The 25,885-nt window shown below is 37.2% G+C and overlaps 1 protein-coding gene across 1 annotated transcript; it reads left to right on the top strand.

The window, feature by feature from the left end:
- Positions 1-185: 185 nt before the first annotated feature.
- LOC132543723 (pre-mRNA-processing factor 17-like) lies at positions 186-17,524 on the top strand. Its single transcript, XM_060207244.1, has 14 exons — positions 186-350; positions 697-783; positions 1,215-1,344; positions 1,653-1,739; positions 2,119-2,261; positions 3,980-4,076; positions 5,046-5,260; positions 6,479-6,626; positions 7,037-7,152; positions 8,974-9,107; positions 10,897-10,973; positions 12,954-13,054; positions 14,521-14,564; positions 14,931-17,524. Exons 1-14 carry the CDS (start codon positions 192-194, stop codon positions 15,106-15,108), a joined length of 1,716 nt encoding a protein of 571 aa, XP_060063227.1. The 5' UTR covers positions 186-191; the 3' UTR covers positions 15,109-17,524.
- The last annotated feature ends 8,361 nt before the right edge of the window (positions 17,525-25,885 follow it).

Genomic DNA, 25,885 nt, shown 5'->3' with positions numbered 1-25,885 from the left:
AGCAAAATTATTAATGATAAGGGAATAATGTGAATCTAAATTTATATCAAATGCAAAATTTTTCTTTTAAATTGATACCAATATTAACTGAATGATACATATATTATAAATCAGCATAAAAAATATAAATTTCCACATTTGCCCGCAGTAATCTTAACTGCGGGACTCGTCGATGTCTGCCGAACGTCGCAATGCTTGCTTTGCAAGACTACGCGAGTGATTCGTCCGGTTCTGAAGAAGAATCAAAGGAAACGATCGAGGAGTTGACCGCTCATTTGAAACCAGTACAGAGTGGAAAGTCACTTGTATCAACTCAAAAGTTAAATGCAGCTCCTTTAGTAATAACAAAGGTTGTTAATTTTCACCATCAACCTTCTCCTTTCCTAATTGAACCCGCTGGTTTGTTCCTTGGCATGTTGCTTGAAACTTAAATAGACACCACCATGAAATAATTTGAGACAGGCTAGGTCTGAAAAAGAGTGCAGCGTTTGAATAGATACTTGTCCTTATTTTGTCATCTGCTCACTCTCGTGTATTTCTTTTCGTTTTTATTAAGTAGGCTACTTAAGCTATTGTTGTTTAAACAATCTGTCTGGTCCATACACCACATGGGAGCTAACCTCAGTAATCTGGTTGGTTGTTACGACTGAGTATTTAGGTAATGAGCATTTTCTTTTCTTTTGTTTTGTCTTTTAGGAAGATGTTGGTGTTCAGCGTCACTTGGACATCACGACAAAAGAGGTGAAATACAACCCCAAGTTTGAGGAAATGTTTGCACCTCAGGTAAAAACTGAGAGAGAAAGAGTGAATGTGTATTTGGTGTCAGAGGTGAAGAGAAACCTCTCTGTATTTGGCAGAATCAGACAAAATGTTAAGGGATATGTAATGATGATATAGAGCTATTTGTTATTGTTCGTTTGTAAATTCCTATTTGGTACTCACTATCTGTAAATCTCTAACGATTCTGGAACTTACCTGCTGCCAACAAATATCACCTTTATGCATGCTTCTAGCAACAATATTTGTCAATAATTAAGTGTTTCAGTGACATTGAACAATAATCAGTACTATGTTTGACTTGTATCTAAAGCACATGAATACTGAGTGAGTTATTGACATGGCATGTTGGTTGTTTATGAATGTCCCAAGATAAATAGTTGTTTGTTAACATATCAGAGAAACATTAAAAAATTGTTTGACATTTCATCTGACAGGTTGGGCCCTCAAATCCATTTAAGACCCAGCAGATGCTTGCTAAAAAAAACATGATTTCGGGGTATGCAGAGAATGCACATTTCAATCAGTTTCAGTTCGAAAATCAGCGTAGAACATTTACAAGTTATGGTAAGTGTTAGTAGCTCTCTTATAGTCAACTTTGTTTGTTTTATTTATGTAAGTGTCAAATATTCACATATTGTAACCTAGCTGTTTTGTATTTATATACTTTGTAGGAAAAGATTGGTAGTAAGACAATTCATGTTACCAATATTATTTGATATCAAATTGACAAAAGAGAGATTTTAACCTAACTACCATAAATGTGAAATGTTTTCTTGGCTATGGACTTTGTTCTGTATAAATAAATCTGTTAGGAGAAGTTTCAAAAGCAACTTGAAGATAATGATCATACATGTTTTATGAACTTATGAAAGGTTATGCAGTGGACCCTTCAGTAGATGTACAGGTGTCATCAGAACCTCCAATCGTAGGAGACAGAGTGGCTGCAGATGACAGCAAAGGTAAGCATCTTCTCTAGATATATTAAGCTGTATTTAAATTCCTGCAGGCTGTTTCTGGCTGAAGTAATACATTGTGAATGGGAAACTTTTTCTGTGGTGAATTTTCACCTTTTTGTCACTAGAAGACATTAAAACGTGGGCTAAAATTTTGTCTTCAAGCTGAAGTATATCTTCTTATATATTTTGGAGAGAAGTTGAAAACAAACAAATATAATTCTCAGCTTGGGTAAATGTTTATTTGTATATAGTAAGAATTTTATCCTCAACTCAAAATTTATTGAAAATTGAATTGATATTTTAAAATGAGTACAATGAAAGCAAAGAGACAGACTCTTTGTATTACAGTGCTATATAGATTATCTTATGATTGTTGTTTTAGGACTTACAGTTTTTGAAGCTATGCCCAAACGTCCAGAGGACAAGAGGAAGCGCCTGAGAAACTCGGATGCAGGAGATGTAGAGGGATACCTGGGACCCTGGGGCAAGTTTGTGGATGAGAAAACCGTGATGAAGCCAAGTGAGGTAAATCTAACAAAGCCCAGCATTCTCTTGTGTAACTGTATCAGGTACTTGTATCAGAAAAATCCTATTGTCCCAGGTGTAACACAGTTCTTTGTAATTGTAGTACTGTTTCCCTGTAACTGTAACACTATTCCTCAATAAGTATAAGTTATGTAATGATATATTGACTTATCAATGTTTTGTGATTGCTTTGTTCTCAATAGCAATAGGTCAATAACATATTTTTAATTCGATAACTTTCACAATAGTTTGTTCCCCTATGAATTTTATAGAATACCTCTAGGTGTAACACTGTTCCCCTATGTTATAGTATACCTCTAGGTGTAACACTGTTCCCCTATGTTATAGTGTACCTCCAGGTGTAACACTGTTCCCCTATGAGTGTTATAGTGTACCTCCAGGTGTAACACTGTTCCCCTATGTTATAGTATACCTCTAGGTGTAACACTGTTCCCCTATGTTATAGTGTACCTCCAGGTGTAACACTGTTCCCCTATGAGTGTTATAGTGTACCTCCAGGTGTAACACTGTTCCCCTATGTTATAGTATACCTCTAGGTGTAACACTGTTCCCCTATGTTATAGTGTTCCTCCAGGTGTAACACTGTTCCCCTATGAGTGTTATAGTGTACCTCCAGGTGTAACACTGTTCCCCTATGAGTGTTATAGTATACCTCTAGGTGTAACACTGTTCCCCTATGAGTGTTATAGTGTACCTCCAGGTGTAACACTGTTCCCCTATGAGTGTTAGAGTGTACCTCTAGGTGTAACACTGTTCCCCTGTGAGTGTTCTAGTATACCTCTAGGTGTAACACTGTTCCCCTATGTTACAGTATACCTCTAGGTGTAACACTGTTCCTCTATGTTATAGTATACCTCTAGGTGTAACACTGTTCCTCTGTGTTATAGTATACCTCTAGTTGTAACATTGTTCCTTTATGTTACAGTATACTTCTAGGTGTAACACTGTTCCCCTATGAGTGTTATAGTATACCTCTAGGTGTAACACTGTTCCTCTGTGTTATAGTATACCTCTAGGTGTAACACTGTTCCTCTGTGAGTGTTATAGTATACCTCTAGGTGTAACACTGTTCCTCTGTGTTATAGTATACCTCTAGGTGTAACACTGTTCCTCTGTGTTATAGTATATCTCTCGGTGTAACACTGTTCCCTGTGTTATATTATACTTCTAGGTGTAACACTGTTCCCCTGTGAGTGTTATAGTATACCTCAAGGTGTAACACTGTTCCCCTGTGAGTGTTATAGTGTACCTCTAGGTGTAACACTGTTCCCCTGTGAGTGTTATAGTATACCTCTAGGTGTAACACTGTTCCCCTGTGAGTGTTATAGTATACCTCTAGGTGTAACACTGTTCCCCTATGTTACAGTATACCTTTAGGTGTAACACTGTTCCCCTATGTTATAGTATACCTCTAGGTGTAACACTGTTCCCCTGTGTTATAGTATACCTCTAGGTGTAACACTGTTCCCCTATGTTATAGTATACCTCTAGGTGTAACACTGTTCCCCTATGTTATAGTATACTTCTAGGTGTAACACTGAACCACTATTCCTGTGTAAGTATTACACTGTTCCCCTATGTGATGTACTCACATACTCACACTTTCTGTGTAAGTGAAATATTTCCCCCTTTATATTTGACACTGTTCCCCTGTAGTTTTATTTTCTGTTATAAACTCTGTCAATCTTCACAAACAGGATGAGCAAAAGGAGCTGGATGAGATACTGGCCAAGAGAAGTAAAACTAACAAACAGACAGAAGAGAAAACAGCAGAGGAGAAAACTACACTACATAGTAAGATCAAACATTCACAGTTAAGGATACATACAACACAGTAAAACTGTCCAGGTCTCTCCCCTTACAGTTAAGGATACCCACAACACAGTAAAACAGTCCAGTTCTGTCCCCTTACAGTTAAGGATACCCACAACACAGTAAAACAGTCCAGTTCTCTCCCCTTACATTTAAGGATACCCACAACACAGTAAAACAGTCCAGTTCTCTCCGCTTACATTTAAGGATACCCACAACATAGTAAAACTGTCCAGTTCTCTCCCCTTACATTTAAGGATACCCACAACACAGTAAAAATGTCCAGTTCTCTCCCCTTACAGTCAAGGATACCCACAACACAGTAAAACAGTCCAGTTATCTCCCCTTACATTTAAGGATACCCACAACACAATAAAACAGTCCAGTTCTCTCCCCTTACAGTTAAGGATACCCACAACACAGTAAAACTGTCCAGTTCTGTCCCCTTACAGTTAAGGATACCCACAACACAATAAAACTGTCCAGTTCTGTCCCCTTACATTTAAGGATACCCACAACACAGTAAAACTGTCCAGTTTTGTCCCCTTACAGTTAAGGATACCCACAACACAGTAAAACTGTCCAGTTCTGTCCCCTTACAGATAAGGATACCCACAACACAGTAAAACTGTCCAGTTCTCTCCCCTTACAGTTAAGGGTACCACAACACAGTAAAACTGTCCAGTTCTCTCCCCTTACAGTTAAGGGTACCCACAACACAGTAAAACTGTCCAGTTCTCTCCCCTTACAGTTAAGGATACCCACAACATAGTAAAACTGTTCAGTTCTCTCCCCTTACAGTTAAGGATATCCACAACATAGTAAAACTGTCCAGGTCTCAAAATTCTCCACCTCACAGTTATGGATGATAATGTGACAATAAAGCTGTCCTGTTTTCTCCACAGTTAAGAATGCCCATGATACAATAAATCTGTTTTTCCCCTGTCACAGTTAAGGATGCCTACGACTACCAGGGCCGGTCCTATCTACATATCCCACAGGATGTGGGTGTCAACCTCAAGTCAGAGGAGCCTCCTGAGAAATGTTTCCTTCCCAAAAAACACATCCATACTTGGACAGGCCACACCAAAGGACTGTCTGCCATTCGCTGGTTTCCTGTGTCTGCTCACCTTCTGCTGTCCTGCAGTATGGATTGTAAAATAAAGGTAAACTTTTCTTTATTAGCCAACCATCTAATAGATGGTGGGTTATTCAAATCACCCTGCATCCATGGTCCGTCGTCCGTCCGTCCGTAAACAATTCTTGTTACCGCTATTTCTGGAAAAGTATTGGATGGATCTTTCTCAAATTTCATATGCAGGTTTCCCTTGGTCCCTAGTTGTGCATTGTACCTTTTTTGAACTGATTCGCATTCAAGATGGCCGACAGGTGGCCATCTTGGATTTTGGAAGTAAAAGTTTGTTACCGCTATTTCTAGAAAAGTACTGGGTGGATCTTTCTCAAATTTCATATGCAGTTTCCCCTTGGTCCCTAGTTGTGCATTGTACCTTTTTTGGACTGATTCGAATTCAAGATGGCCAACAGGTGGCCATCTTGGATTTTGGAAGTAAAAGATTGTTACCGCTATTTCTGAGAAAGTACTGGATGGATCTTCCTCAAATTTCATATGCAGTTTCCCCTTAGTCCCTAGTTGTGCATTGTACCTTTTTTTGACTGATTCGAATTCAAGATGGCAGACAGGTGGCCATCTTGGATTTTGGAAGTAAAAGTTTGTTACAGCTGTTTCTTGGAAAGTATTAATGGATCTTTCTCAAATTTCATATGCAGTTTCCCCTTGGTCCCTAGTTGTGCATTGTACCTTTTTTTGACTGATTCGAATTCAAGATGGCAGACAGGTCCCTAGTTGTGCATTGTACCTTTTTTTGGACTGATTTGAAATCAAGGTGGCCCACAGGCAGCCATCTTGGATGTCGACAGTAATACAGCACAAGCATATTGTCCATTATCCACCTGTAACTGACTGCTATCTAATAATACTTTGGGATCTTTTTCAAATGATATTTGCTAATAGGTGCTTAATAAAAATATCTTGTGCCATCATTGAGTACATTCAATGAAGACCAGTTCATGAACATTTACAACACCTGTAACAAACAAAAAAAAATAAACAAATCTTCAAGAACTGAAAACAGATCCTCAAATGGTGGGCACCAAGATCCCTCTGGGATCTCTTGTTTAAAATTATATATTTTATCATGAATGTATATTATATGTGTATCTAAAGTTCAAATTCAGTGTTGTCAAGATATTAAGAGAATATTTTCATAATACTGTTTAATTTATCTGTGAAACATGTATCAGGATGTACGTAGAATACTTTGTATTCTGCTTTATAGTAATTAATGATCTTATTTGTTGTGTAGATCTGGGAGGTGTACAACGAGCGACGTTGTATTCGGACGTACACCGGACACAAACAGGCAGTCAGGGATATCACATTTAACAATGAGGGAACAGAGTTTCTTAGTTGTGGCTATGACAGATACTGTAAACTATGGGACACAGAAACAGGTCAGTCTCTTATTTACAGAAAAATCTGAGACTTTGAAATAGGTCAGTCAGAAAATTCTCACACTCGGAAACAGGTCTGTAACATGTGTAGAAAAATGGGAAACATTGAAACAGGCTTGTTCTCCAGTCTGAAGAACATAGATGTTGCATATGGACATACTTGTTCCTATCCTTTAGGTAAGAGATGTAAGAGAGGTGTTTATGAATTCACCGCTGTTTATGAATATATTCACCGCTGTTTATGAATATATTCACTGCTGTTTATGAAGTTGCTATACTTATTACATTACAACACAAAGACTTTGTTCAAAAAATGTTTGTGTTTGATTAAGATATAGCAATTAAGCAAATTTATTGAGAGTAAATATTGATTTTGTTGGTAATGAAAATGTTATTGACTTAATTTGTAGGTGAGTGTAAGTCACGATTTTCCAGCAGAAAAGTTCCCTACTGTGTGAAGTTCCACCCTGAGCCTGATAAACAACACCTGTTTGTGGCAGGAACCTCCGATAAAAAGATAGTTTGTGTAAGTTTTTCTGAAGTATTAACTTATCTCTTCAGTTTACCTTTGAGATAGTTTGTGTGAGTGCTGAGTCTCACCAGCTTACCTGTTACACAGTTGTTGTAAGTCCACAAGACTGGAATAGGTTTCAATGTTGTCAGTTTCACTTATCTGATGCTTGAGTGAATAGACTAAACTTTATCCTCTTTGTCACTTGTGGTTCTAGTTACTGAGACTAAACTTTATCCTCTTTGTCACTTGTGGTTCTAGTTACTGAGACTAAACTTAATACTCTTTGTCACTTGTGGTTCTAGTTACTGAGACTAAACTTCATACTCTTTGTCACTTGTGGTTCTAGTTACTGAGACTAAACTTTATAATCTTTGTCACTTGTGGTTCTAGTTACTGAGACTAAACTTTATAATCTTTGTCATTTGTGGTTCTAGTTACTGAGACTAAACTTCATCCTCTTTGTCACTTGTGGTTCTAGTTACTGAGACTAAACTTTATAATCTTTGTCACTTGTGGTTCTAGTTACTGAGACTAAACTTAATACTCTTTGTCACTTGTGGTTCTAGTTACTGAGACTAAACTTTATATTCTTTGTCACTTGTGGTTCTAGTTACTGAGACTAAACTTCATTCTCTTTGTCACTTGTGGTTCTAGTTACTGAGACTAAACTTTATAATCTTTGTCACTTGTGGTTCTAGTTACTGAGATTAAACTTCATCCTCTTTGTCACTTGTGGTTCTAGTTACTGAGACTAAACTTTATAATCTTTGTCACTTGTGGTTCTAGTTACTGAGACTAAACTTTATAATCTTTGTCACTTGTGGTTCTAGTTACTGAGACTAAACTTAATACTCTTTGTCACTTGTGGTTCTAGTTACTGAGACTAAACTTTATCCTCTTTGTCACTTGTGGTTCTAGTTACTGAGACTAAACTTCATCCTCTTTGTCACTTGTGGTTCTAGTTACTGAGACTAAACTTCATCCTCTTTGTCACTTGTGGTTCTAGTTACTGAGACTAAACTTTATAATCTTTGTCACTTGTGGTTCTAGTTACTGAGACTAAACTTCATCCTCTTTGTCACTTGTGGTTCTAGTTACTGAGACTAAACTTTATAATCTTTGTCACTTGTGGTTCTAGTTACTGAGACTAAACTTCATCCTCTTTGTCACTTGTGGTTCTAGTTACTGAGACTAAACTTTATAATCTTTGTCACTTGTGGTTCTAGTTACTGAGACTAAACTTTATAATCTTTGTCACTTGTGGTTCTAGTTACTGAGACTAAACTTAATACTCTATGTCACTTGTGGTTCTAGTTACTGAGACTAAACTTCATCCTCTTTGTCACTTGTGGTTCTAGTTACTGAGACTAAACTTCATCCTCTTTGTCACTTGTGGTTCTAGTTACTGAGACTAAACTTAATACTCTATGTCACTTGTGGTTCTAGTTACTGAGACTAAACTTAATACTCTTTGTCACTGGTGGTTCTAGTTACTCAGACTAAACTTCATCCTCTTTGTCACTTGTGGTTCTAGTTACTGAGACTAAACTTAATACTCTTTGTTACTTGTGGTTCTAGTTACTGAGACTAAACTTCATCCTCTTTGTCACTTGTGGTTCTAGTTACTGAGACTAAACTTAATACTCTTTGTCACTTGTGGTTCTAGTTACTGAGACTAAACTTCATCCTCTTTGTCACTTGTGGTTCTAGTTACTGAGACTAAACTTAATACTCTTTGTTACTTGTGGTTCTAGTTACTGAGACTAAACTTTATAATCTTTGTCACTTGTGGTTCTAGTTACTGAGACTAAACTTTATCTTGTCACTTTTCAGTGGGACATTCGTTCTGGAGAGATTGTCCAGGAGTATGACAGACATCTTGGTGCCGTCAACACTATTACATTTGTTGATCAGAACCGACGCTTTGTCAGCTCCTCAGATGACAAGAGTTTACGAGTCTGGGAATGGTACGTGTTTTATAGATAGTACCTGTCTACATAGTAATACATCACAGAGATCAGATTTATGCTGTGTATGTGTTACTGATAGTGTCTTTACACAAAGTAGCATGTCACAGAGATCAGATTTATGTTGTGTATGTGTTACTGATAGTATCTTTACACAAAGTAACACGTCACAGAGATCAGATTTACTTTGTGTACGTGTGTTACTGATAGTGTCTTTACACAAAGTAACACGTCACAGAGATCAGATTTACTTTGTGTACGTGTGTTACTGATAGTGTCTTTACACAAAGTAACACGTCACAGAGATCAGATTTACTTTGTGTATGTGTGTTACTGATAGTGTCTTTACACAAAGTAACATGTCACAGAGATCAGATTTACTTTGTGTACGTGTGTTACTGATAGTGTCTTTACACAAAGTAACATGTCACAGAGATCAGATTTACTTTGTGTACGTGTGTTACTGATAGTGTCTTTACACAAAGTAACATGTCACAGAGATCAGATTTACTTTGTGTATGTGTGTTACTGATAGTGTCTTTACACAAAGTAACATGTCACAGAGATCAGATTTACTTTGTGTATGTGTGTTACTGATAGTGTCTTTACACAAAGTAACATGTCACAGAGATCAGATTTACTTTGTGTATGTGTGTTACTGATAGTGTCTTTACACAAAGTAACATGTCACAGAGATCAGATTTACTTTGTGTATGTGTGTTACTGATAGTGTCTTTACACAAAGTAACATGTCACAGAGATCAGATTTACTTTGTGTATGTGTGTTACTGATAGTGTCTTTACACAAAGTAACATGTCACAGAGATCAGATTTACTTTTTGTACGTGTGTTACTGATAGTGTCTTTACACAAAGTAACATGTCACAGAGATCATTTATCATTTTAACTTTAACTGTTGAAGAATGATGGTTTGACTTAGCTATGTTTCTAGGAACAGAGACATTGTACATCGAAGATTGATACATGTCTCATAGCATAGCATGACAGTAATGGAGAAGTAATTAATAAATAGAAATTTTTGATAATTCTATACACTGAAGATATCCCTTTTTTTAAATAAACAGTTATAAATAGGAATATAAAACAAAAAAATGTAATCTGAAAAGGGTGGATAGATATACCGGAAGAGTAACCAAGTTCTGTCAACAATATTTTAGAATAAAATAAATTTATTCATGAGCAATCTACATTGATATATCATCGATAGTACTTAAGTGAATTATGAAAAGGTGAATACTGCGATAACGTCACTGTAGCATTGTAGAGTGTAACCTAGAAATAAAATGAAATAAAAATTGCATTTTTTATATGTACATGTATATCAGTAAATGTATAAAAAAAAATATTAAAAAGTGTAAACAAAACACAGTAGATTTACAGTCTACAGTGCATTTTGTTTTAAAGTTTAGTTGCCTAATTCTGTATAAATTCTCACTCTTACGTGTGAATCTGTGTGAACATAGGGATTAATGTTCAATCAAACATTACAATAGGGCTAGTTAACACAAATACACTCGGTCATTCTCACCAAAGCCAGGAAATTTTTACCCGAGACAAGGTGACGCCTGAATGTTTCATACAAAAAAAGGAAATTTTGGTAGAATTTAGAGGGATGAAGTAGAGAAAAAAGCGGGCCAAACAAAACATTTGGATTATTCAATGAATTCGATTCAAACATGTTACAACAGAATAATTGGTATGCTCATAGACCAAATTAATATGTTGATGATTAAAATTTAGTTAAACAATAATTTACTTTGATGTACAGGGACATTCCGGTTGACTTCAAGTACATAGCTGATCCATCTATGCACTCAATGCCAGCAGTTACTCTGTCTCCGAATGGTATGTATATTGTGTCCCCGAACAGTAGGTATACTGTGTCCCCTAACAGTAGGTGTACGGTGTCCCTGAACGGTAGGTATACTGTGTCCTCTAACAGTAGATGTACTGTGTCCCCTAACAGTAGGTGTACGGTGTCCCTGAACAGTAGATGTACTGTGTCCCCTAACAGTAGGTGTACGGTGTCCCTGAACGGTTGATGTACTGTGTCCCCTAACAGTATGTGTACGGTGTCCCTGAACGGTAGGTATACTGTGTCCCCTAACAGTAGGTGTACGGTGTCCCTGAACGGTAGGTATACTGTGTCCTCTAACAGTAGATGTACTGTGTCCCCTAACAGTAGGTGTACGGTGTCCCTGAACAGTAGATGTACTGTGTCCCCTAACAGTAGGTGTACGGTGTCCCTGAACGGTTGATGTACTGTGTCCCCTAACAGTATGTGTACGGTGTCCCTGAACGGTAGGTATACTGTGTCCTCTAACAGTAGGTGTACGGTGTCCCTGAACAGTAGGTATACTGTGTACCCGAACAGTAGATGTACTGTGCCCCCTAACAGTAGGTGTACGGTGTCCCTGAACGGTTGGTGTACTGTGTCCCCTAACAGTAGGTGTACTGTGTCCCCTAACAGTAGATGTACTATGTCCCCTAACAGTAGGTGTACGGTGTCCCTGAACGGTAGGTATACTGTGTACCCGAACAGTAGATGTACTGTGTCCCCTAACAGTAGGTGTACGGTGTCCCTGAACGGTTGGTGTACTGTGTCCCCTAACAGTAGGTGTACTGTGTCCCCAAACGGTAGGTGTACTGTGTCCCGTAACGATAGGTGTATTGTCACTAAGCTTACAATGTTATAGATACTGCAACTGTTAAATAATTTTTCTGTGTTTTATTTCTGTCGATTTGCTGGGTTTTCTACACATTTACTTATCCAACAATTAACAAAGTGTTGAAGGTATGAGCCTGCGTCCATCTTAGATTTTGACAGAAGAGCTTGTTATAACTTTTTCTTGAGACGTACTGGATGAATCTTTCCCCAGTCTCATAAATGCATTCCTCTTGGTGTCCATAATTGTGCTCTTTTGATTTAAGAACTGATTAAAAAACGAAAATGGCTTACAGGCGACCATCTTGGATCTGGCTTCAAAGATGTTATAGTTGTTGCAAATTTTTTCTCATTCTAATTTCATTTTCTAATTATTTTTTTTAATTTCATATAATTAAGATCAAAGAGGCAAAAATGTTTCATATAATTGAGAGCAAAAACAGAGGAAAGAACAGAAAAGAAGGGAAAAGTTCTGACTTTTAAAGAACAAATTAAGATCCAACAATGGTGGCATCTTTTACTAGTAAAACGGGATTTTGTCCGGACTATTTGTGTACAAAATCAAGCACCCATGAAAGATTTATTTTGCAAAAAACCATGAAATTTGAACCCCACAGAAATATGTTTTTAGCAGTTCCTTCACTAGTTATCAAGACATGGTTCGTAGTTAGTCCCAAACAAGAATTGAATAGGAGCCACTTTCAAGATGGCCACCATCTTAAAAATCTTGTAACTGCTGTTTATCTTGAGAGTTATATCAAGACACGACATCTGCAGATGAGTTTTGTTTGGTCAGATAATTTTAATTGATATTCATACTCTTGCGATAAGACCACCATGATAGCTGTCATCGAAAATCTATTTGCTTCTCCAGAATGGAAGATGGTATCAAGACAGGAATTTGAAATTAAAAACCATTTGGGAGGTCTTGAGCAAACAAACAAATAATAGGTGTGTAATAATGGAAAAATATGCCAGAAGATCACCAGCTCTGTCAGGAAATCTAGTGATCATTGTAGAAATCTCAAGTAGTGATGTCTGACTCTGATTCTTATCTAAAATGATTGATGCATATTCCAGACAAAGGGAGAAATTTAGCTTTACTTTAAATAAAATGATTTGAATCAGCTCTGTAGAAATGATCACTGACTTTGTTACAGGGAAATGGCTGGCCTGCCAGTCTATGGACAACAAAGTCTCCATATTCAATGTACTCAACAGATTCAAATACATGAGGAAAAAAACGTTTACTGGACACATGGTAAGTAACCTGACGTCTCTCCGGGGTCAATAGTTGGGACTTGACATTGTTAACCTGACATCACTCGGGGGTCAATAGTTGGGACTTGACATTGGTAACCTGATGTCTCTAGGGGGTCAATAGTTGGGACTTGACATTGGTAACCTGATGTCTCTAGGGGGTCAATAGTTGGGACTTGACATTGGTAACTTGATGTCTCTAGGGGGTCAATAGTTGGGACTTGATATTGGTAACTTGATGTCTCTAGGGGGTCAATAGTTGAGACTTGACATTGGTAACCTGATGTCTCTAGGGGGTCAATAGTTGAGACTTGACATTGGTAACTTGATGTCTCTAGGGGGTCAATAGTTGAGACTTGACATTGGTAACCTGATGTCTCTAGGGGGTCAATAGTTGGGACTTGACATTGTTATCCTCACGTCTCTCTGGGGTCAATAGTTGGGACTTGACATTGGTAACCTGATGTCTCTAGGGGGTCAATAGTTGGGACTTGACATTGGTAACCTGATGTCTCTAGGGGGTCAATAGTTGGGACTTGACATTGGTAACTTGATGTCTCTAGGGGGTCAATAGTTGGGACTTGACATTGTTATCCTCACGTCTCTCTGGGGTCAATAGTTGGGACTTGACATTGGTAACCTGATGTCTCTAGGGGGTCAATAGTTGGGACTTGACATTGGTAACCTGATGTCTCTAGGGGGTCTATAGTTGGGACTTGACATTGGTAACCTGATGTCTCTAGGGGGTCAATAGTTGGGACTTGACATTGGTAACTTGATGTCTCTAGGGGGTCAATAGTTGGGACTTGACATTGGTAACTTGATGTCTCTAGGGGGTCAATAGTTGGGACTTGACATTGGTAACTTGATGTCTCTAGGGGGTCAATAGTTGGGACTTGACATTGGTAACTTGATGTCTCTAGGGGGTCAATAGTTGGGACTTGACATTGGTAACCTGATGTCTCTAGGGGGTCAATAGTTGGGACTTGACATTGGTAACCTGATGTCTCTAGGGGGTCAATAGTTGGGACTTGACATTGGTAACCTGACATCTCTCTGCAGATGATATGTGGGACTCTGCTTAACATGGTGTCTCTCGGGGAATGATAGTTTGATAGTTGGGACTTGACTAAGAACTTTGTTATTAAGTTACATAATGGAGTGTACAACACAAAGTTGGGACCAACATGTAGGGTATCAAGAAGGATTTGTTTAATAAGTTGTTATTTGTAGTGTTGATAAGGAGAAGTAAAAGGAAATGTTAGTTTCTGAATTCACAGTTAGTGCCGTGTATAAGTGAACATAGTCATGTTGAAGACCTTCAGGATAGATTTGTAATGGATTGTTTTTCTGTTTACACTATACAGGTATTAGTAACTGTGTTAAATGAGTTGTCCTTTCTGGTTAATTCTAGGTGATTTTTTCTTGTATCATATTTTCTGTATTGTAAACTTCATTGTGTTACAGGTCGCTGGATATGCATGTAACGTTGACTTTTCACCAGATATGAGGTAAACTTCTATATATAATTATGTGTGTAACGTTGACTTTTCACCACTTCTATCTATAATTATGTGTGTAACGTTGACTTTTCACCACTTCTATATACAATTATGTCTAATTCTCCATGGCGGTAAACTGCTTTGTTGTAAACATTGATAACTTTCCCTTTTTGTTTTTTTTTTCTGTCAAGAATTCAGATACCCAAAATAGGCCCGCTCGGAATCAGTACTGATATGATTTAATTGATTATTTTAGAATTGATGTTTTGGGTCAGTAAACTGATTTGTTGTTTAATTACTAAGTACAATCCTCAGTTGAATGTGTATAAAATTGTCTGAGATGAGTTCACAGTATAATTGTTGTGATACTTACAGTTACATTATCTCTGGGGACGCTGACGGCAAGCTGTATGTGTGGGATTGGAAGACTACCAAACTTTACAGCAAGTTTAAAGCCCATGATGATGTATGTATCAGTGTTCTGTGGCATCCTCATGAAACATCTAAGGTAGCAACAGCTGGCTGGGATGGAATCATTAAGTACTGGGACTGAGCAGGTTCATCATAGGTGGACTCATTCAAAGTTCACAACCTTGACCAAAAAGTTCACCAGGTTAAAATTGATCAAAACTTTATCCTGGACAGACTTGTTCAGAGTTTAACCATAACAAACCTGACTTGTTCAGAGTTCAATGAAGACATACTTAAATGAAGGTTTACCCAGAATATGTGTTCAAAGTTCAACCAGGACAAACTTGTTCAAAATTCACCCAACACAAGTACTTGTGAAGCCATCAAGAGATCAAAGATTTCAGTATAATCCTGCTGAACTTAGTGGACTGATAGAATCTGAGATCATGATCTGTGTCAGACCCCAAGAACATCTGAAAATGTCAGAAGGAACAACATTTGAATAAATTCAGAAATTTGATTCGATCCCTGGGGACTTAGGAGCAAAGCCCCAAAAGGGCAAGTTATATTTTGCTTCAAACCACTACTCCTTCTTAATGCCTGAGTAGATTTCAACCAAATTTGGTGCAAAACATCATTGTGGGTGGAGAATCATTTCTTAAATTCAGAAAGTTGATTCGACCCCGAGGGACCAGGTGGCAATTGGGGCCCCAAATGAGGAAGTTTCACAATAATTTGCATTGAAAATGCTACTCTTCCATAAGGCTTTTTTGTATAGTACAAAACATCATTGTGGGTGGTGAATCATTTCTTATATTCAGAAAGGTGATTCGACCCCTAGAGACTTGGGGGCGGGCTCCAAAAGAGGAAGTTAGACAATATTTTGCTTCAAAATGCTACTCCTTAAGGCCTGTGTAGATTTCAACCCGATTTGGTCTGAAACATTATCAGGGAGTGGCAATGTTATCAAACATACATGAAATGATCCTGAGATTGTCCTGACCAAATCTTATTTTTATATTTTGGTCCAATATGTAACATAACTCATCTAGAACAAATAGTCTGAACTACTTCTCAAGTTTCATTCACGACAAATGAGAAAAATATTTGGAATTTGATTTTTTTAAAGAAAAGAAAGAGATGATTTGTTGTTACTTTTGAGTCAACATGGTAACCATAGTAGCCATTTTGTAACATGATTATTCAACGGTTTTTCATGAACAGAACCTACCATTTATGAGTTTCTGGTACTTCCAAGGAATGTTCAAAATTTGAATTCATCAGATTTGTCCAACAACCATCAGTGAATTCTGTGGTTTTTCCATCCATTGGTTTATTGTCAGATGACCGTTAAGGGCCATGGCCCTCTTGTAATGTCATCTAACCCAAAAGGTCAAAATAACCTGCCATCGTGCATTGTCTGTTGTCGTGAGCCATGTGCTTTCCGCCGTTTGCCATCCGTAAACTTTTCTTTTAAAATGCTACTCCTGTTTAATGCCTTGGTGGATTTCAACCAAATTAGGTCTGAAACATCATTTGGAGTGAGGGATCATTTTTTAATTCTGAAATTTGATTTGACCCCTAGGGACCTGGGGATGGGGCCCAAAAGTGTAGTTAGACAATTTGAATGGACCCTTAGGGACTTGAGGGCAGGGCCCAAAGAAGGGAAATTAGAGGATATTTTACTTCAAAATTCTACTCTTCCTTAATCCTTAATGCTAGAATGGATTTCATTCAAATTTTGCCTGTAATATCAGTAGGGGTTGGCAAATAATTGGTAAATTCAGAAAGTTGATTTGACCCTGAGGAATCTTAGAGCAAGTGGGGCCCGAAATGGGGAAGTTAGTCGATATTTGAGAGTGACATATCATTTCTTAAATTAAGAAAGTTGATTGGACAGCTAGGGATTTAGGGACAGGGCTCCAAAAGGAGAAGTTAGTTAATATTTTGCTTCAAAATGTTATTTCTTCTCATTGCCTGGGTAGATTACCCATTGTAGAAATGATTGGATTTTGCCCAAATTTGGTGTGAAGTGTTCTTAGTTGAAGGGGAATCAGTTCTGTTTTAAAGGTGTATCTTGGCCCCCTAGGGGGAGGGGGTGGGCCTTACTGGGAAAATGTAAGTTCTTAAAAAATCCTTCTTCCATACTTCCATACAAGAATATTGTAGAAGTTTAAACTTAAGTAATTTTTATCAATAGTGAATCAGATTTCTGTTAGACCACAAGGCTGGAAACCAATAGGGAATTTATATGAGAAATTGTTCGTTATATTTGAAATCACTTATTAAATGGCGGAGTAGCTTGTTTAGCCAGGCGAGTGATGCGGCCCCTTGAGCTCTTGTGTATGAGTGACTGTGTGTGTTGTAACTTGGCAGTGACAAATTCGGAGAATAGTGTAAGGTTACCAAGGAAGGGTGTACATTGTGTGTGTATATGTCTGTGTACATGAACAGGATCTGTGTGTATGAAAAGATTTTAATAGTTGTAAGAAGTGCAAGGAACATTATGACAGAGGTCTGGTTTATACAGGAAAATTAAATTTATTTTTTAATTTTACTGAGATTGGATTGTTTTATTTTATGTACTGACAATGTGCACAGGACTATAGAATAGAAGTTCTTATCTCACAACCAGTAGAAGATGTGTGATGTTTCAACATTTATTATATGAGTGTTACCAATCCAGAGAAAAATGTTTCAGAAATAGTACACATAGCCAGTCTGTTTCAGATTAATATGAAGCAAGCTTGCTCATTTCTGTCAGAAGATATACATACAAACAGGCTGTCAGCTCCGCGATACATACACACGGGCTGTCAGCTCCGCGATACATACACACGGGCTGTCAGCTCCGCGATACATACACACGGGCTGTCAGCTCCACGATACATACACATGGGCTGTCAACTCTGTGATACATACACACATATTGTTAGTCTACTCTTTGATACATACAGGTCATCAGACACTGTGAAACTTACAGGTTGTCACCTCACTTTGTCATACATAGACAGGACGTTGGCTGACTTTGTGATACGTAGACAGGACGTCACCTCACTGTCATACATATACAAATGGTCAGCTCACTGTGATATGTAGACAGGTCGTCAGCTCACTTTGTGATACATAGACATGACATCAGCTCACTCTGTGATACGTAGACAGGTTGTCAGCTCAATCTGTGATAGAAGTATATACCTCAGCTGGTTAACAGTTCTATATTCCAGTTTGTGTGAAAAAAATTACCAACACTTAAGAAACAATAGATAATTTTTTTATTGCAGCTTGAAGATTTGCACATTTAAAGAATCATAAAAATTATAGTACATACATATAAAACAATCTAAGAGTTAGAATCACAGACCAACCAGGTCACAAAGTTGTTACCACTAAATCAGGGATTCATCTGATAATTCTGTAGAAAACAATCACAGACCATCCAACAGTATATTTTATTATCTTTAGTTATAAGTTTTATGTAAGCCTCTTTTATTTTTTTTAAATGCTCCTCCATGATATTTTAGTTTGTGTAGCAACTATGTGTAACAAAGCTTAAATACATACTGAAGCCTGCAATGCCCCAACCACGCCCCCATCACCAGTCAAGATGATCAGAAGGACGCATTGAAGCCAACCACGCCCCCATCACCAGTCAAGATGATCAGAAGGACACATTGAAGCCAACCATGCCCCCATCACCAGTCAAGATGATCAGAAGGACGCATTGAAGCCAACCACGCCCCCATCACCAGTCAAGATGATCAGAAGGACGCATTGAAGCCAACCACGTCCCCATCACCAGTCAAGATGATCAGAAGGACACATTGAAGCCAACCACGCCCCCATCACCAGTAACTATATAGTCACAGTGATCTGAAGGATACATTGAAGCTAGCCATGCCCCATCACCAGTAACTATATAGTCACAGTGATCTGAAGGACACATTGAAGCCAACCACGCCCCCATCACCAGTAACTATTAGTCACAGTGATCTGAAGGACACATTGAAGCCAACCAAACCCCTTTAACAGTAACTATATAGTCACAGTGATCTGAAGGACACATTGAAGCCAACCACAACCCCATCACCAGTAACTATTAGTCACAGTGATCTGAAGGACACATTGAAGCCAACCAAACCCCTTTAACAGTAACTATATAGTCACAGTGATCTGAAGGACACATTGAAGCCAACCACAACCCCATCACCAGTAACTATTAGTCACAGTGATCTGAAGGACACATTGAAGCCAACCAAACCCCTTTAACAGTAACTATATAGTCACAGTGATCTGAAGGACACATTGAAGCTAGCCAAGCCCCATTACCAGTAACTATATAGTCACAGTGATCTGAAGAACACATTGAAGCTAGCCATGCCCCATCACCAGTAACTATATAGTCACAGTGATCTGAAGGACACATCACCAGTAACTATTAGTCACAGTGATCTGAAGGGCACATTGAAGCCAGCCACGCCCCATCATCAGTAACTATATAGTCACAGTGATCTGAAGGACACATTGAAGCTAGCCACGCCCCATCACCAGTAACTATATAGTCACAGTGATCTGAAGAACTCATTGAAGCCAGCCACGCCCCATTATCAGTAGTTGTATTGCCAAACTACACAATGCAAAAGTTGCCATTCAGTGTCAGAACTAGAGTTGTATTTTTGACATTTGCCAGCCAACAGTCCTGATTGATAATTAACACTGGCTTCTGATGGATGTAAATTACCAGAACATCCTGCTGAGTTTAGTTGGTCACATACAGTAAAAATATTATTAACAAGTTTTCTAAAAGGAAATAAAATTCATTATTGTCAACAACTCTAAATATTATATATAAAACATAAGTGATGAACTCAAATTAATCATCCAGATACCTAGTATGTTAAACCACACATTTTGAATTACTTTATTTCATATTACTTGTATTTTGTTATAATGTCTTGGCAAAACAAAGTCTAAAACACTTAAACAGTACAGCATACAATACCATGAACATAACCAGCTAGTGTTACAAACAACCGCAGGAAAATACTGACTGACCACATAAAACTATACAACAATTAGTTGGGTGCCTGTTTGGGCTTAAAATGTAAATGTTTATATAAAATGGCAGGTCACAAAGACCTCTCCTGGAAATCATAATTTCATACATTTGAACTGGATAAAATTTCATTAAAAGCACCCAAATTTGCTTACAGAATATGTCTCAAAGAATAAAACATTAGCCTAAACTGTGTAGATTTAAATCGGTGATAGATATTTTTAAAAGCAGCTATGGGATAAGGTACATATCTGGAAGCGATGCAGTCTCAACCTTCAGCAAGGAATTGTAAAGGGCAGATCATGAAGGTCAGTGAAGGAAAATCTATTTATATCTTGTAGTATTCACATAAAAAGCTCCACATCCAAAGCTCCACTAAGGAACAGCTCATAAAGCAGGTTTAGTCTACAGACTCCAACAAAACAACCTTTTGAAACGTGTACAATAAAATATAACTGGGTTTAGTATCCCTCAGGGGAGTAAAAAAGACTACAATGGTCGTTACTAAGAGGATCTAAAGCAAACCAATATGATGATTAACGCTGTTACCCTGGTGCCCAGGTTAACATTACATGGATACTCATCAAATATGTTTAAAACTCGCATAGTATTTCTATTGTTGGACAGAATATTAAAGATCATAATTTGCATGGCACTAACATCAAAGCGGGACTAACCGCTTCAGAACTGGGCAAATCTGTGGTCACAGCTGCCATATCACAAAGACTACAAGGACTTTTCTACCCAGACAACTCTCAGTCTTGTTTACCTCGCCTTATACATCGCTTATAATTAACTGTAATATACAATCTTTTTCCTGTTTCTAAAGTATAATTCTGGATAATGATATTAAAATGATTTTTCAAATGAAGTTGTCATAAAGTACTGCTAGTCATTCATCATCAAAATTTCATGGAAAACATGTCACCAAAACAACTGGTGTCTGCATTCATTATAAAAATTATTGAATATCAGTTTAAAAACATGAGCTTGTTCGATCAACAAAAATACAGGACAAAACAGCTGGATAATATTTCAAGAGATGAACCTGGATCTTTGACAATCTCTCAAATGAATTTTTGCCAAGACTGTCTACACACCTAACTACAAGTCTCTTTGTTAACATTTCAACAGCTTTTCAATAAACCATTGTATTATCAAAAGCCCTGAGTTTGTAATCTTATATTGTAATACAGACTCTGTTTCTTTTAAAATCATTTTCTTAAAATATCACACGTAACCTTCAATAGTTTATAGCTTATTTCTATAATCAAACAGCAAAATATGGTACTAATTCTAAACCTGTGGAGCTAAGGCACGTGAGTGAAGCTGTCTGTGGCCTTCATAAAATACAACATTCTCTCTAAAAAATAGTTCACTTTGTATTAAACAACAAATGGTAACCATCTTGTCTGGGTTTATAATATCAAAAGGCATCAGTCTTGTTCTTTATAGAACAAATTTTTTTCTTCTTTTCAGGATTTTGAGGTTGTTATTTGAAGCAATATATTCCAAGGTAGATAATGTTATGATGTAAACTTGGGTTACTTTAATATCAAAATAGTGTTTATAAATAGTCTCCTGTATAACAGTGATATGTTACAACTATTTCTAGTCATGATATTTAGAGAATTCAAAAGGAATGTATATATTGACAGAAAACATACTACATACTCTCAGTGTTTACAACAAAATGAGATGGATATGAAAACAATGATATATATGTATATAAAAAAAAATCTTTAAAACATTTTCCCAGTGGAATGTAAGAACACCATAACTACATTGAATGATTTACATATTAGAATGTTCTGTATACTGACAACATGACTTACGTAATAACTAAGTTTGAATGTCTTGATTCTGACCAGTATCATCTGTATCACATCATGAACACAGAAACAACATCAGAATGACTGTAACTTCTATGAATAAGGACACAGAAACAACATCAGAATGACTGTAACTTCTATGAATAAGGACACAGAAACAACATCAGAATGACTGTAACTTCTATGAATAAGGGACTACTTACTTATAACACATGAGCAATACGCCCAAGTATGGACCACTTTATAACATTGAAATCCCGCTAAACACAACAGATACACAGTGAATATTATATAATAACAGAGTTAAAACAATTTTAACATAGAATTAAAACCACCTGTAGATCAGTACCAATACTGATACCACACCTATCGCACAGATTTTTAAACTAGCAACTCATAATAGTCCTTTCAGCTACCATGGAAACAAGGTTTTAACTAGTGGTAAATATGCATGCCATGGCTGTGTTAAAAATACAGGTAGTCATAATGGGAACAGAAGTAATGGATAGCTGTGAATACCACAACAGTTAGTAACCATGGGAACAGAACTCAAAGCCATTCCTAGATACCACTATGGTAGTAACCATGGGAACAGAACTCAAAGCCATTCCTAGATACCACTATGGTAATAACAATAGGAACAGAACTCAAAGCCATTCCTAGATACCACTATGGTAGTAACCATGGGAACAGAACTCAAAGCCATTCCTAGATACCACTATGGTAATAACAATAGGAACAGAACTCAAAGCCATTCCTAGATACCACTATGGTAGTAACCACGGGAACAGAACTCAAAGCCATTCCTAGATACCACTATGGTAATAACAATAGGAACAGAACTCAAAGCCATTCCTAGATACCACTATGGTAGTAACCATGGGAACAGAACTCAAAGCCATTCCTAGATACCACTATGGTAATAACAATAGGAACAGAACTCAAAGCCATTCCTAGATACCACTATGGTAGTAACCATGGGAACAGAACTCAAAGCCATTCCTAGATACCACTATGGTAATAACAATAGGAACAGAACTCAAAGCCATTCCTAGATACCACTATGGTAGTAACCACGGGAACAGAACTCAAAGCCATTCCTAGATACCACTATGGTAGTAACCATGGGAACAGAACTCAAAGCCATTCCTAGATACCACTATGGTAGTAACCATAGGAACAGAACTCAAAGCCATTCCTAGATACCACTATGGTAATAACAATAGGAACAGAACTCAAAGCCATTCCTAGATACCACTATGGTAGTAACCATAGGAACAGAACTCAAAGCCATTCCTAGATACCACTATGGTAGTAACCATGGGAACAGAACTCAAAGCCATTCCTAGATACCACTATGGTAGTAACCATAGGAACAGAACTCAAAGCCATTCCTAGATACCACTATGGTAGTAACCATGGGAACAGAACTCAAAGCCATTCCTAGATACCACTATGGTAGTAACCATGGGAACAGAACTCAAAGCCATTCCTAGATACCACTATGGTAGTAACCACAAAAACACATGTCAAAACTAGCTGTGAATGCGACTACTGGTAGTAACTATGGAAACAGAAGTCAAAGCGAACTGTGGATGCCACTACTAGAAGAAACCATGGGAACAGAAGTCAAAATTAACTTAAATTTATGTCCAGACTGACTTTGATGATTAGATGAAATTGTATCTGAAGTAGAAAGCTCTGATAAGATTTCTTGATGATGGACAGTGTATTTACACATTTTTTTGTGAAGCATCAAGTTTCATCATTATAAAACTAGATTGACATACTGAATGGATAAATTCTAATTGGTTTTATCATAAAAGTGTTAAGCATTTAAATACCACCTCCATACAAGCAAGAAATTGTCAAGTCAACAAGAACATGAATTAAATACTACAAAAATGGGTGATGAATTAGCCAACTACAAAAATGGGTGATGAATTAGCCAACTACAAAAATGGGTGATGAATTAGCAAACTACAAAAATGGGTGATGAATTAGCAAACTACAAAAATGGGTGATGAATTAGCCAACTACGAAAACACATGTATAACCCAGGTATAAACCAGGTATAACCCAGGTATAACACAGGTATATAACATGTATATCCCAGGTTTAACCCAGGTATAACAGGTATAACCCAGGTATAACAGGTATAAACCAGGTATAACCCAGGTATAACATAGGTATATAACATGTATAACCCAGGTATAACACAGGTATAACACAGGTATAAACCAGGTATAACCCAGGTATAACACAGGTATATAACATGTATATCCCAGGTATAACCCAGGTATAACAGGTATAAACCAGGTATAACACAGGTATATAACATGTATATCCCAGGTATAACCCAGGTATAACAGGTATAAACCAGGTATAACCCAGGTATAACACAGGTATATAACATGTATAACCCAGGTATAACAGGTATAAACCAGGTATAACCCAGGTATAACACAGGTATATAACATGTTTAACCCAGGTATAACACAGGTATAAACCAGGTATAACACAGGTATAACACAGGTACAGAACATGTATAACCCAGGTATAACCCAGGTATAACACAGGTATAAACCAGGTATAACACAGGTATATAACATGTATAACACAGAAATAACACAGTATACACTCCAGTTTCACACTTTACTATCACTTTATCATAACAAAGTGTTAAGGAATATGAACGGCTTGAGATGTAGCTACAATTTTCTTCACTATTTCTTGAAACAAAATGAAGAAAACAGTTGTTACATTTCAGGATGTGGATAATCCAGCAGAGTGCGCAGACAAGTGTCACTGTACTGGAACCTTTCAAACACAACAGTTTTCATATTTACCTTCAGTGTTCAATGTTTAATTAGATATATAATTATGCATACTTTTTACGTCATCACCTGACCTTGTAACAAACCGTTTAAATAACCATGAAAAAGGATCCGCATAGGATATGTATTGTTAACTTATAATATTTAGGACGTTACAGATAAAATATGGAATATTTCAGAATTGAATTAGAATATTTAAGAATATTTATTCTGAATACAATAAGTCCCCATGTAGCCAATATACACCATGAGATTCAAAAGTAGAATACTTTACATTCTGTTTATAAAGGACACAATCAGTATGAAAAAATCACTTTAAGCCACAGAAAAGTTTTCAGTTGTGTAAAGATAACCATAATATCACACAACAACACTGAAAACCTGTGTAATTCTAATCCATAGGTTAGTTTCACTCATTGCTATACATGCCAATTTCAGTTTAGCAAGCTTACTTCTTTTAAACAAAATCCATAGAAGATAAATTTACATCAGACCATCAATCAGCATGAGAGATGCTGAAAAAGCTCTTTGGCGACCCAACTATAGTTTATCATAATTAGGGACCACACACTCTATACACACAGAAGTCATCATCATTTACACACATGGATCTCCATATATATATATATACACTTTGGCAGGACAGATCAACATAAAACAACAATTTCTCTGACACTCCAGTCTACTGGTAGATGATTACAACATCATATAGTTTAACATGTGACATGTCATTTTTAAATACATAAAATAGCTTTCAGAATCTGTATTCACCAAAAATCCTGTTGAGATTTCTCTTCTAGAAGTTAATGGAATGTTTGATATAATCTGATACACAGAGCATGACAATGATATAAACTAGGTATATCAGAGAAATACAACAAAATCTAAATCCATCAGAGAGAAGCAACCTAACCCATGTCACTTAAACTGTAGCGATCAGATCTTTTCTGTTCTCTTTAACCACAGAGATCAGACTTATTGTGACCCTCTGTAACCATAGAGATCAGACCTATTCTGACCCTTTGTAACCATAGAGATCAGACCTATTCTGACCCTTTGTAACCATAGAGATCAGACATATTCTGACCCTTTGTAACCATAGAGATCAGACCTATTCTGACCCTCTGTAACCATAGAGATCAGACCTTTTCTGACCTTTTGTAACCATAGAGATCAGACATATCCTGACCTCTG

The sequence above is a fragment of the Ylistrum balloti genome, unplaced genomic scaffold (assembly GCF_031769215.1).
Source record: "Ylistrum balloti isolate Yb309-2 unplaced genomic scaffold, AGI_CSIRO_Ybal_v1 Utg369764, whole genome shotgun sequence".
NCBI classification, from domain to species: domain Eukaryota; kingdom Metazoa; phylum Mollusca; class Bivalvia; order Pectinida; family Pectinidae; genus Ylistrum; species Ylistrum balloti.
Note: the sequence above shows the minus strand (reverse complement) of the source record. Positions and strands in the feature narration are given on the sequence as shown.